Source organism: Typopeltis vanoorti, chromosome 15 (genome assembly GCF_054136105.1).
Source record: "Typopeltis vanoorti isolate ZY-2024b chromosome 15, IOZ_Tvanoo_1.0, whole genome shotgun sequence".
In the NCBI taxonomy this organism is placed as follows: Eukaryota; Metazoa; Arthropoda; class Arachnida; order Uropygi; family Thelyphonidae; genus Typopeltis; species Typopeltis vanoorti.
In genome coordinates this window covers 93102792-93117423 of record NC_143563.1, presented here as the reverse complement: position 1 = coordinate 93117423, position 14632 = coordinate 93102792, and the positions used below count along the sequence as shown (strand labels likewise).

Here is a 14632-nt window from a genome sequence, read left to right as displayed (position 1 = left end):
CATCAAGGAGTAGGCATTTGCCTGTTATGGCTTCACTGGTCTCTTCATCTTGCATCTGGTCTTCCCCTCTCTGTATGTTATTATGCGACCTAAATACTTAAATGGTATCACATGTTCTATTATTTTATCTTCTTTAAAGGTCAGAATCTAATATGATCTCGACCTTTAAATGGCATGACTTTTTTTTTTCTTTTTAAACTGTTCGTTGGCTTATTTTGTCTAATTCATAAACTGATTTTTGAAGATCATCTTCATTGTCTTGTAATATCTGATCATCTGCAATACAGCATCGTACTTATAAATTCTTCTGGTGTTGTGAATATCTTGTTTTATTGTTGTTTTCCATATTTTAATAATTTGATCAATACATATACATATATAGAATAAAGTTGGTGATAATCTACATCCAAGTCTTACACCTTGACCAATTTCAGTCTTTTCTGTTAATTTATTACCTAATTGTAACTTTATTTTTGTGTCTTTAGCTAAACTTTGTATAGCTCATATCAAATATAATGGATATCCTTTTTTTTTTCATTATACTCCATAATTTTTCTATATGTATTCAAAAGCTTTCTCATAATCAGTAAAGGCCAAATGAATCTCCAATTAAATTGTCTTTTTTCAGTAATTTGTTTTAAAACATAAATATTGTCTATATATGATCTTCCGTGTCTGAAACTACTTTATTTTTTTTAGAATAGGTTGTTTGATATTTCTAAGTCTTTTCTTTAAAATGTTACTGTGTATTTTGTAACCTGTACTTTTTCCTCTGATTTCCACATTCATCTCTATCTCTTTCTTAAATATAGATATAATCTTAACTTTTGATCAGTCTTATGGAACTTCATGTTTCCTCCAACAATTACTTATTAACTTTAAGAATCTTTGATATAAATATTCTCTGCCATACTTCCAAAGCTCTGTATTATGATCTGCCATTTAATCCAGTTGATTTTCTATTTTTTGATACCTTTTCTTTCTGTTTTTAGTCTTTCAGTAGGTTGGAAGAGCTAATTGGTTCTATATCAGTTCTGATTACTTCATTATTATTTTCTATTAATAAATTTGGATCATACCATAAATTCTTATAATGTTCTATCCATTGTTTCTCTTGTGCAGGTATACCACTGAATTTCTGGCAATGGTTGGTCTGGTACAATCTTTTGTCCAGACAAAATTACAATAGCATTTCATATTCCCTCAACTACTTGCCACAGATGGCACTGTATGTGCACTCGCTAGCTTAATCTTTACATCTGCACTTGATGGTGATCTCTTGATTTTGGATTATTCTTAGCGTATTTTGTTTACATTTAACCATAGTGGGGATTTTTAAGTAAGGGCTAGTTAACAGTTGTGTCAAGTGTAAGCACAAATCCATATCCACTCATACTGTACCATTTATAATAATGCATTTTATTTTATCATTTAATTTACAATTAATTTACATTGAATATTTAAGTTTCTAGTGCTTTAGAGACATGGAAGAGTATAATTGGTGGATCAGAGGTGTACTAATGAATTATTATTATGTTACCTCCGTTTGTCCAGTAGAATGGCTTATCCGGCAAGGATCTGGAACCAAGGGCACTGGAAAATTGGTAGTGTACCTGTATTATGTTGATTTGTGCTGTGTCTCTTTCTTCATTGTTTAATTTCCTTAATATTTTGTAGACTATGTCTTGTCTTCCATGTATATCTTGTTCTATTTTATTAATAAATTCCAAGAATCTTGGTGAATTTCTTGACTATGTTTTTAGCTATATTTTTTGTTTCCTTTGTTTTTGAAAGAATGATTTGTATGCTACTTGTTTTTTCTTATTGCATTTTCTATATCTGTGTTCCAATTTTTAATGTTTTTCATTGTAATATTTTGTTTTTCTTTCCAAGTATTTTGGAGGTTGCCTTTTGAATTAACGTTTCTTGAAATTTTCCACTCTTTGTATCTTCATTAATATTGACTTCTTTTAGGTAATCTGTTAAATTGTAATTGATATAGCATTCTAATGCTTTCTTTGTGTAATAGATATACTTTGTATACTTGTTCTATTTTTTTTATATATATATAATGTGCTCCCACCACAAAAGGCTTCTATAAACCTATAGTACATTCATACCATGAGAAAGTTAAGGATTTTTTTCTATTTTTATTGATTTTATATATATATATATTTTTTTTTTCTTTCTTTTTTTTTTTTTTAACAGGTCTGTAAACCCTGCTCTAGAGACCAAACATGGAACTTTTTCAAGCTATTTCAGGCATCCACTGAGTGATGAAATCCATCTCCCACCTAAAGGCATTAACAAACATTTCCCACAGTGGTATTCAGACCCACAACCTGTTGGCTGGAAAGCAGGTATGCTAACCATTCAGCCAGCCAGGCCAACGTTTACTTCTTTTCTCCATTTTGTTATTATTTCGATTTTAGAAACTACTAAATAATGATCCAAAAAATTTTCATTTCCTCTGTAAGCATGTACATCTCTCACACATGAAGCTAGCTTTTGATTAGTGACGATAGTCAATTATAGATCTTGTTCCTCTACATTTCAAGTATATTTATTTATATTCTTTTTTCGAAAAAAAGTATTTTTAAATTATTTTAAAATGATTGGAAATGCAGAAGTCTAATAGTTCTTGACCATTATTATTCATACAAGTTTCTCCATATTTGCTTAAAACATGTGGGAGTGGATTATCTCTGAATGGTATTAAGAGCTCCTGCTATTAATATATCGTCCTTTTTATTACATTTATTTAACCGTTTTTGTAGTTCCTCATAAAACAGTTCAGTCGCATCTAGATTGTTCTACAGTAACATCACTGAAAGACATGACTAACCTACTTGTCATCACACATCCTGCATTAATGACCAAGGTAACCCCCCCACACACACACACACACATTACCACCACTTTATCATGAACTGCTCACTCCATGCCATTCTTAGTCTTCTGTCAGAATGAAATCAGAAGAATTCTGAATAACTTGAACAAGGCATCTGGTATCTCCCTATTACGCTAAAAACTTTTGCTCTAGAACTAAGACCCATATTATTTTACTGCTTCAGTCTTTCCTGCTTAACTGGTATCTACTCTACTCTACTCTACTGCATGGAAACAAGCCTACATTCAGCTGATTCAAAAATAAAGTGATAAAAGTAATCCAGTGAATTCTTTTAGTTGTTTCAGAGATCCTGGAGAAGGTCATCAACAGTAACAAAATCCATATTGACAAGCAATATGGATTTTGCCTCTCTAGATCCATAGCTGATCTTCCATCCTATATATCACACACTTTTGGACTCAAGCTATGGAAAGATTTGGAGAACTTGTCTGGTTTCCCCTCAACATACCTCTAAGGCATTTGATTTGGTCTTGCATGGTCTTGCTCAGCAAACTACCATGATCTGCCTTCTACCCTTTGCAATTGGAACACCATCTACCTCTCTAGGTGTCTCAATCAGTGTAGGAGTACCTCAGGGCTCTGTAATCAACACCAACTCTCCTCCTGTACATAAATGATCTGCTCTCACTGATATCAAATTCTATCGTAGCTTTGCTTATGACAATAGTATACCTCATCTCTCTTTTTTATTTGACAAACATAATGCCTCAAGATCTACTATAACCTGTGTCCTAAACTCTGTTATTATATTTCAATGTGGAGTAAGAACTACCTTGTAAATTCAATGCTGCCAAAACTCAGTTCTGTCTAATTTCTCACAAGGTCTCGCATCACTTCCACGATCTTTCGATAATACACAGATATTCAAACGTAATCAGATTGCTTCTTGGAGTGACCCATCCATCTAGCACTGGGACAAACATATCATAGCCATAGCTTTCTGCAGCTGCCAAAAAATATGCTGTACTTTTTGAAGATATTCCTGCTCACCTGTACAACTGTTCATACTGTATAAATCTCAAATTGCCCCAACCATAGAGTACTGCTCACACATGAAGTCACTTCATGACTGGGCTACTTGTAGAGGCTAATGACTTCACCTCACTTGCCTTAGCATCCCATAATGCAATTCACATATCCTCATTAGCCTCTATATACAAGTAGCCCAGTCGTGAAGTGACTTCATGCACAAACTTTGTTTTTTTCACTTGGATAAAGGATGAAACCAAAAATATAATTTCTTGGCATCTTTAATTTATAGTATAACCAAGTGAAAAAACTTTAAACATCAAATACCTTCATCAAATATCATACCTTCTCAAGATGCACCTCATTAATGGTATATATACTTTTTTTTTTTTTTTTTTTTTTTTTTTTATGGAGAGCCCATCCACAAGAGGTTGATCAACTTATAGTACGTTAGTACCATGAATGAGCGATAGGAACTTATTCACATTTCATTTGAAAAGCTGTGGGTTGTATTCTATGGGAAACAAATGTGATGGAAGACTGCTCCAGAGGGCAACAGTGGAAGGGATAAATGAAGAAATAAGAAATTTGTTCTGTGGGTTTGGAGTTGAACTGTGAAAGGGTGCTGGTTAGCTGCTGCACCCATTTGTATGGGTTTGCAAGAGGATGGGGGAATTATTGATGTCAATTCTGATGAACAATGGCCATAGAAGTATTTATAGAAGATTCAGGCTGTGAAGATGAATGCCTGTGCAAAAGTGAGTGGAGTGTATTAGTGAGAGAGCGATTATCAATCAATCAATCTAACTGCTCTCTTATATAGAATCCAGTATTTTCATTGAGCTTTTGGTACACCACTCCAGATATGAAAGCAGTATTCAATGGTTGAGTAAATTTGTGATTTGTATAGGGTTAAGAGCTGTTCAGAGTTAAAATAACATCTTGAGCGAAAGAGAAAGCCTATATTTTTGGATGCAAAGGAGGTAATAGTTTGTGACATTCTTGTGCCAAGAGAGATTAGAGGTAAGAGTTATCACGTAGGGATTGAACAAAGGATAGGCTTACAATTAGGAATTAAGTTGACTGTATTATCATTTGTTTTGATGTAAGCCAATAAAAATACAATTTGGTCAACTTAATTCCTAATTGTAAGCCTAATTTAATACCAGCTAAATAAGGTTAAACAGTTCTTCAATTTAAACAAGGTCCCTGGTTCTCTAACAAACAGTTTTTGTTGGAGAACCATGATTGGTGGAAAGTTAGCTACTAGAACAAACTCCAAATTATCATCAGTAGAATTTAAAATTAACACCATCAACAGAAAATAAATGAAACTGGCAGAGGAATTAGAGAAGCACATTGATACAATTGATATTACTTAAGAGACAAAAACAGATTGTTCTAAATAACAAATACAAGCTGTGTCACTGCACACAAGGAAAATCTTGAAGCAATCAATATCAAGTAAAGTGATTTGAAAAACATCAAATTGGGGAGTGTGACAAAAGCCATTTGTTTTTACCTGTGATCATCCAGAATGTTCTCCTAAGGAAGTTGAAGAATTTTCTTGTCATTGGAGAAGGCATCTGATCTACAGAAAAAGGAAAAGTTCATCCTTGTTAGAGACCTAAACAACAGAGTAGAAAGTGATAACCATATATATAAGTGTTTTGGGAAAATTTGAAGAAAAGTGGAAAGCAAAGATGTGCATAAATAGGGGATTTGAAATAGGAAGTGATTGCCATTTACTTTTGAGTAGAATGAAATTAAATATCATACTGAAAGAAAAGTGTTATAAGAAAGTTTCAAAATGAATCAATCAAGCAGCTTTCACAGAAGAACTGTAATTCAAATACACAAACATTATTCAAGAAAAAAAAATGAAAGTGAATGAAAACAAGAATCAAACCATGGAGACTCACTGACAGACTCTGAAGAAACACATCGATTGATTCAGCCAAAGAGTCATTTGTGAAGTTGTCTGCAAGAATGGAAAATCAGAACTCCGTGATTGGCTCAGGTATTGGAGACAGTCAAAGAAAAGAAGAAAGCATATCAAAAGTTCTTAGCAAGTAAGTCAGCATGAGCTATGAGAAAGAAAAGTGAAGCAATGTGTAAAAGTTGTTAAAGGAAAGTTAATGGAAGACTTTGGTAAGAATACAGATGATATTTGACATTAGGAAGATGTCAAATGTTCTGGGGGAGGGGCTATTGAAAAGCTTAGAAATGGAGGAAAAAGTACTGTAAAAAGAATCAGAAGATAAAATTGACATGAAAACTGAAGAAAAGGCATTCTAGATATCTGAAGTAATTACTTTCAAAGATTGCTAATTGAAACAAATCAAAAAAAAAAAAAAAAAAAAAAAATGGTAGCTAATTGAAACAAGAAGTGGCAAAACAGTGGTAAAAAATATTCAAGAGGAATGCAGTCGGGAGTATATATATATATCAATACTTGAAGTAGAAAATGACCTGAAATGTGCAAAGGCACCTCAGTAGATGATATTCAACCAGAAATGTTCAAATACAGAAGTGTAAAAGTGTTAATAGCTGCACCACATGTTTCAGATTGAATTCTGGATGATTGGAGTTGAGCTCTCATAGTACCCACTATAAAATGGGATTAAAATTGTGATAATTACAGAGGAATTTCCTACTGATTCCAAGTAAGATTTATTCAAGCATATTTGAGAAGAGGCTAAAAAATTTGTGGAAGAGTAAACTTGAAGAAGAATGGGCTGTTGTTCAGCCCAAATAGGTTGTAAGGATCAGATTTTCACTATTAAGACAAATAGTGAGAAATAATGGGGACTACAACAAGGATCTGCATTTTTGTAGATCTGAAAAAGTTATTTTTAACATCTGACCTTCACAGAGTCAGAGACTCATCATGGGAGGTACACATTATCACACACAAAGCTCATCCAACCGTGCCTTAACCTGATTCAATGTGTCTGCATTCACAACACTCAGGCAATGCATTCCACTCATGCTGTCCACTGCTGGACGAATGCCTCTCCATGCTTCATCCATTTTAGCCAGTATTGTGCATCTCTCCACCATAAATGTCCATAACATCTTATCACTGGTTTACCTGATTTATGATAACCAGTTCTTAGTGTCCATTCTGTTGTTCCCTTTGTCCACCTGTTGTCAGGCATTCTCATCACATGTCCTGCTCAGCATCATTTGTTGCCTTCTATTACTAATCCATCACTTTTTGTTTGCTTTCTTATCCAAGTATTATTCTTACTAGATTATTCTCCAAATGACTCTTTCCGTGTGTATGTTGTTTTCAGTTTTCCTAGGTGTTTCTTAGTCAGACTCCGAGTTTCACTACCATAGGTCATTGTTGGGAGTACACACAGGTTGTAGATCTTTCTTTATAGGCACTTTGGTAAATTGCTTTTAAACATATCTCTATAATGGTTAAATACTTTCTTTCCTTAAATTATTCTAGCTGAAATTTCATAATCACACTTCTGCACATGTCAGAAGAAGGAGAATCCATTCTGATATTAGGGTAATCAGTGCATTTTGTGGGATGAGTGTTTATTATACGTCGAAAAATTAGCTTTTCTTTTATGAAAATTCTAGTTCTTAAAGTGGTAACTATTTTACTTGTACAACAGTTGGAAAATTTACGTGACCAATTCATACATCCTTTATTTCTTTCTCCCCTTCAGTTGTTTGTAATGATTTGTCCTAGATATTTGTATGAATTCACTATTTCAGTTTTCTTTGATTTATTGCAATTTGTTTTCGTTCTGGGGTATTTCCACTATATATATTATTTTTTTATCCATATTATTTTCTAGGCTTATCTCTAGACTTCATTTAATTCAATAATGTGTCCTAGTTCTTTTGGTGATGTTGCTATTAGAATGATATCATCTGCAAATTGTAGATTGCCTAAGTATTCTCCATCAATATTCAGTCCTCTTTTCTCCCAGTTCAGTTTTCTCATGCATATTCAAGGTTGTAGCAAATAATTTTGGTGAGATAATCTCCTTGTCTAACTCCTCTTTTTATTTCTATTTCTCTTTCTTTTCCATTTAAATTTATTACTGATTGAACCTCTCTCTCTCTCTCTCTCACATATACACAGTCTTGCCATAAATACTGTTACAACTTCTGCACTCTTGCACTTCCCACAGAATTCTGTGAGCCTGGTTCCATTAGTGACACTACGTGTAACCAGCATTTGCATGTTTATCAGTAGAGAGAGAGAGAGAGAGAGGTCTAGCTAAACAGGTTAACATGCAACGGGGAGAGGTTGGAATGCAGCCACCTGTTATTTTCAACATGCTAAAAACATGGAATCGGTAGGATGTTTGTCTCAGACTGTTAACTGTTATAGCCATACAGAAAATGTTTGTGACAGCCAAAGAACAAGTCGACCATGCTGTGTTAGGACACAACAGCTTGTGAGAGCCATGAAGGCATGCCTCTACTATAATCCTTTGAGAATGCAGAAAATGATGTCATGGGAGATAATGTTTCACAGAGAACGATGTCACATGTACTTACTGACTGACTGGCCAGGGAGGGTGAGAGCCTGTCATCATTCTACTGAATACTTTCTACCTCCACAGCTTATGTGGCAGAGGGTGATAAAATCAAAGGCACTTCACTGGCAGTGCATAAACAACAGACATAGAGATATCCTTTTCACAGGTGAGAAGATTTTCATCATTGAAGAGTCATTTAACCACCAAAACGATTGGTGTGTATATGCCCCAAATGGTCGCACAGCAAGTGTCATAGCACCCAGAATTCAGAGAGGTTGTCACTCTGTGTCGGTGATGGTTTGGTGTGTGTGTGGGGGGGGTGACACATCAGGGGATATCCAAGTTGCCTTTACATAGGTCTATTTGAGGCTCTCATGTGAGAAAGGCATCAGAACCTTCATCAGAGTGTCTCCAGACACCATGCTGGAACCTGTGGTACAGCTCCTGAACAACACCTTGTTTAATGGTAGGCAGTTGACTTTCCAACAGGACTCACACAACAGTGGCTAGAGGTAAATGTGCCCAACCACATATCATCTGATTCAGAAAAAGGAAGTCTTTTTCTGAATCTGTTGGAGACTTCAAATTGTGGTCAGAGCCTAAGAGAGTAGCTTTTCAAGAATAGCATTGCCAGCCTGAAAGTAGATTGGTGCGAGCAGTGGCCACGTTTCCATTGGATGGCAATGCTGGGGTGTTGTTTCTTGCAGGCTACTCTCTCTCAAGCTCTGATGTTGTGAAGTGCTGCCATCAATATGTGGCCTCATAGATTTCAGGCATGTGTGAAGGCAAAAGGAGGACATTTCAAACATTGAGTGCTGAAAGGTGTAAAATACTGGATACTTTTTTTTGTCTATCAGATTTACTGATAGATAAAAAATGTATTCACTCTTCAAATTGTAACAGTATTTATAGCTAGACTAAGGCATATGAATTAACATGTTAATATAAATATTGTCTATTTTTGAATGTTTTAAAACTTCAAGCACTTTACATAGGTCTATTTGGGTATACGAAGGCTTTTCATAATCTATGACAGCCAAAGAAATTGGTATGTTATATTCTTTTGTTTTTTCCATTACTTGATTTAAGGCTTGTAAATTATCTAAAACTGAGAAGGATGTTCTGAAAGCTCCCTATTCTTTTGGTTGATGAAAATTTTAATATATTGTTTATTCTGTCATCTATTTTTGTAAACAGATTATGAAAGACTGGTAGAAAGTCTGTAATTTCTTATATCAGTTTTATCACCTTTCTTATATAGAAGAATGATTTTTCTGTATTTTCCAACTTTTAGGGGTTCTTCCTTTTTTTAGACATGTATAGAAGCTATATTTCTTAGCTATGTGTAGAATTCTTGCTGTCGTTTCCTCTTATTTAATGACTTATCCATTTTTAAAACTTGGTCAGGTTTATTTCCATCTGAGACAGCCCTCCTTTGTAGATTTGGCTAGAAATATTTCATCATATTTCTGCCAAAAACAGTCTTATTCATGATTATATTACTTTGCCCATTATGGCCTTTCTTTCTTCTCTTCATACTCATGGGGTTTTTTTTAGTCTAATCTCCCACATCGACCAGATGGATGGAGATGCATTTTATAGTTCTCTTCCAGCTGTCTAGTAGAATCAGGAAGTGGAAGGAGAGGGGAGGGGGATAAAATAGAGACCTTTAGCCCTCAAGTTACTCTAATAATAGGTCTGAAGAATCAGAGAAATTATAAAGTAACAAGATGAAATTAAGAAGACAGGAAAAGGATCTGTTCATCAGCTAAACATGATGTATCATCAAATCCACTTCGGTTATCTCAGGATTGCCAATCCTGTGCTCTCCAGATGTGAGCCTTTGAGGCTCTCATAGTTCTGAAATTTTACCATTTTTATAAATGGTAATTTTTTAAGGAAGCTCTTTAGAAGCTGTTTATTACCATATTTACTTAGATAGTAACCAATTATTATCCATTTCAAATGGAATGTTAAGCATAATTATTTGTTCTATAGGTAAATGAAGATGCACATTTGAATGAAGAAGAAATAGATTCAAAGAAACTAGATGAATTATATGATATACCTGTTGGAGCAACAACTACTGATCTACCTCCTGGAGTATTATACAGAGTAAGAATGTCATTTATTCAAAATTATTTTACAAAACTTATATAATAATATAATCTCAACCTTGCATATGGAAGTTTGCAAAACCTATCAGTGTTTTTTGTAGACATTAAAAGGTCTACAAAAAACACTGTACGCCCACAGATGCAAGACCCTTCAACACTTCTGCACATGTCAGAAGGAGGAGAATTCATTCCGATAATAGGGTAATAAGTCTGTATTGTGGGATGAGTTGTTTGTTATTAAATGTCGGAAAATTAACTTCTCTTTTATGAATATTGTAGTTTATAAAGTGGTTTGTAAACTATTTGTAGTTTATAAACTATTTTGCTTGTATAACAGTTGGAAAATTTTACGTATAAAGCATGTGATTTCGCATGTTGGTAACCATCGCCCTTATTTCTTTCTCCCCTTCAACATGAATTGACTTCTTGGCATCGTGTCAACTGAGATTATGGTATTTGTGGTCGGACAGTATCTATTAATGTATTTCTTGAATAGTTGAATTTTTTCGTCTTTGGAGAAGATAGTGGGGGATTGGGGGAGGATGTTCCAAAGAACGGAGAAAAGTGGAAGAAAGGAAGAGTAGTTGATATGTTTGAAGCTGTGTTGGGGGGGGGGGGGGCAGGAACAGAAGGAGCTTGAATCAGAAACATAATCTCTGTGTGAGAGAGTGATTAGAGTAAAATATAACTGCTGACCACTTTCTGTGTTAGACATAGAAAGAGATTTCACAGTTAATTGAATTTTCCTCTTCTGAATGGTATCAAGCATTATTGGGAACAGTTTAGTGCACCATTCCAAATGTGTGAGCAGTACTCCAGGGTTTCGCAGATTTTGGATTTATGCAGCGTCAGCAGGTGTACAAATGTAAAGAAGTGGATTCAGCAGAAAAGACCCACTTTTTGGAGGCTGAAGAAACCATGTATGTGTTAGTACCAGGAAAGGCTGATCCAGTATTGTTTTAAGATATCAGAAGTAAGGATAAGTGAAGTTGAGGTTATTCTTGTGGGATATAAAACAAGATTACATTTCAGTAGCATTGAAGTTCACAAGGCAATGTCTCCCCCCCACACACACACACACTGAAGGATAGCAAATAGATCAGAGTTTGGAGTAAATATGGAGAATCTTAATCTTCAAATGTTTGTGTTCTAAAAGGTTCATCAAATGAAAAAGAATAGTGTACTGTTATCATCAAAATTATAGAATACGAGATCAGTGAGAGAATATCATAATAGATACAAACGAATCAGTGATAGTATCAGGAGACCTAAGCCTGGAAGCAGAAGTACAAATCAAAGTGGTAGAACCCTCAATGACTTCGCTGCCATCAGGAAGGAACATAATGAGCATGGGACATCCGGAACTCTATACTACAATGTGGCAGAACTGCTTGATATTCTTGATATAGCAATCCTACAAAATATTGCTCATCAATACTAAATAAGTGTGATGGATGACCTCAACTCTGACCACAACCCAGTTTTACTCCAACTGGGCTTACAACGGTTTCGAACTGTCAACTGGATAAAAATAACAACCACTCTGTGTGAATATATTGGCCCAGTTCCTGTCATCGACCCAAAGGGAAAAAATCGACAACTCAATTTTGAGCTTAAAAAAGAAGATTTATTTATTTATTTGTATGGGGTTCCTCCTAGTGAGGGATTAAGTATATCTTTTATGACTGTAGATTCATATATTTGCTGCCGATTTTCTGAGAAACGAAAAACTCGAGTTTCCAGGTGAAAAAAACCCTCTACCTTCGTATGAGACCAGCTAACTCACCTTTAGTCAAAAGAGACCAGATATAGAATCCTCATGTCAAGGACAGGAATCGAATCCAGGTCTTTTGGACCAAAGGGCTTCGTCTATACCAACTGAGCTGTAAAGGCTCTAAAAAGCAGATAACAACTGCATTGACATCTGCCACTGCAGATGTGCCATGCACAAACTTCAATTGACTTCCGAATGTGGTTAAAAACCTGATCTGTGAAAAGAATGGAAGCAGGTACCAATATCACAGAACACTGACAGGCACTCAATAGGGCTTAAACATAGAGGACCAGACGTTCTGGAAAATGACCAAAGCTCTGCACACAGACCGTAAACTTCTTCCACCAGTTGATGATGAACATGGTCTGGTTTACCGTGATGAAGACAGAGTTGAAGCCTTTGCCAATAGCCTAGAGAAGCAGTGTAGTTTAAACTATGCCCATGCAGATCTAGCCTTTACCAGTAAAGTACTTACCTAGGTATGCTGTACACTAAAACACACAGAATACATAAACCCCATCTGACCAACATCACCTGTTGAGGTACGTGAAATCATCACCAAACTGAAGAATAGGAAAGCACCAGGAACAGTTGGAATTTCTTACAAGGTCATCAAGCACATGCCACATAAAGCCATAATGCACATTCTTGCTATTATTAATGCAATATTAAGATATCACTACTTTCCTACACAATGGAAAGTAGCAAATGTAATCTTAATCCCAAAACCAGGAAAAGCAGCACACCTTTCCCAAAACAGCCCAGTCAGCCCGCTTTCCTGTCTGGGAAAAATAGCTAAGAGGGTAACACCAGTAAGACTGGAGAAAATCACTGAAGAATTAAATCTCATCCCAGATGAGCAGTTTAGATTCCAGGAAATTACTCCACAGAACAACTAGACATTGCCAAAACATTTAACAAAATATGGCACAATGAGCTTCTTTTCAAACTTCTGCAGGCCAAATTTCCACTAGGACTGGTCAAATTTACCAAATCATACCTCATGATTTGGTAAAAAGATTGCTAACTCCAAATGAAGCTACAGGGAATTAGATCATCTGAATGCAACATCACTGCAGGCCCTGCAGTGATCCTGCTATCACCTCTGCTCTTTGCTACCTGTGTAGCTGATGCATGTGCATCTTTACAAATGCTGCTATCCATCCTAACTAACCTACTAATCTGTAAGTGGTAGACTACACTGAGCATGATCCTGCAAAACATAAATGTCCCAATACTATACTGAACAGATAAATTTTTTAAAACCCACTGCCAGAAGCCCAAAATGGACTTCTGACTTGGAATATCAGTGATATCCAAGCCCATCATGGTCTGCCAATTTCAGTGAAACAATAAATTAACATCTCAAAAAAAAAAAAACCCATATCGAACAAGTATTTTTTTTATTATTATTATAAAAAAATGAAAAGAAAAAGTCTCACTGGTAGTCAGTAGTCTACAATCAGTGAGCCAAGTGCTCAATAATATCCTTTAATCCAGAAATTCTGTTGCAAATTCAACAAAGGCATAAATGACCACAGGCCCAATCAACCCATCTTGCTAGAACAGTTAACAGAAGATCATAAATGATCTTCTCATTTATGTATAGGTAGAAGAGTATGGGCAAAAGTACCAAGTCCTGGAGTACTTCAGCATTAGTAGAGAAGTTTGAGAAGAGGTAGCTGATGACTCCAGTTGCAAAGGATAGAAGGCAGACCCATAATGTGTTGGGTGGGCTGGCCTCTCTTTGCCAGATTGGAATGTGATTTGGTAGATTAAATTTCAAATTGCCATCCCATCTCTCATTGTCCTGGTGCAAAAGGAAATGTGGATGAGGTATCAGCAAATTAGCTCAATAAGTACAGAATAATTTATTATGGGGAACTTTTACATTGGAAGGAGAAAAGGTCATATGAAAAGAAAGAAATAGCATTTATGGACTTGATGAGTGACAGTTAACTTAAAACTGCATGTGATAAAAAGGGACCTGGAGTTTGAGAGTGTTGGATCTTGTATTTGCATCAGATAATCACTACTCTGATTTTCATGAGCGATCATGCATTCATGACTTGGGAGGAGGGTAAGCATATGGAATTTTCAGTTATGAAGAAATTCATATGGAACTACAAGGCTAGTGATTATTATGATGAACTCAGAAGATAACTTGGAGCTGTATCATGGCATAAGAAATTGCAAGCAAAGCATGTTAGTAGTGGATAGACATGCAGTGATCAAAGGAAATGGTCAGGGATATTTCAAGAAAGCAGTGCTATTGCATGTTCAGAATTTGGAGAATATATCAGGTGGAACTTAAATGGATGAGAAGCATTAATCAATCAAACCACAAGAA

At 35.4% G+C, this 14632-nt stretch overlaps 1 protein-coding gene across 1 annotated transcript in view; it reads left to right on the top strand.

The window, feature by feature from the left end:
- LOC150098986 (myc box-dependent-interacting protein 1-like) overlaps window positions 1-14632 on the top strand; it is a 221285-nt gene that overhangs the window by 169178 nt on the left and 37475 nt on the right. Inside the window, exon 11 of the mRNA XM_090404553.1 lies at window positions 10390-10506. Within this exon, the coding sequence (XP_090260679.1) occupies window positions 10390-10506 (117 nt within the window). The remainder of the gene's footprint in view (window positions 1-10389; window positions 10507-14632) is intronic.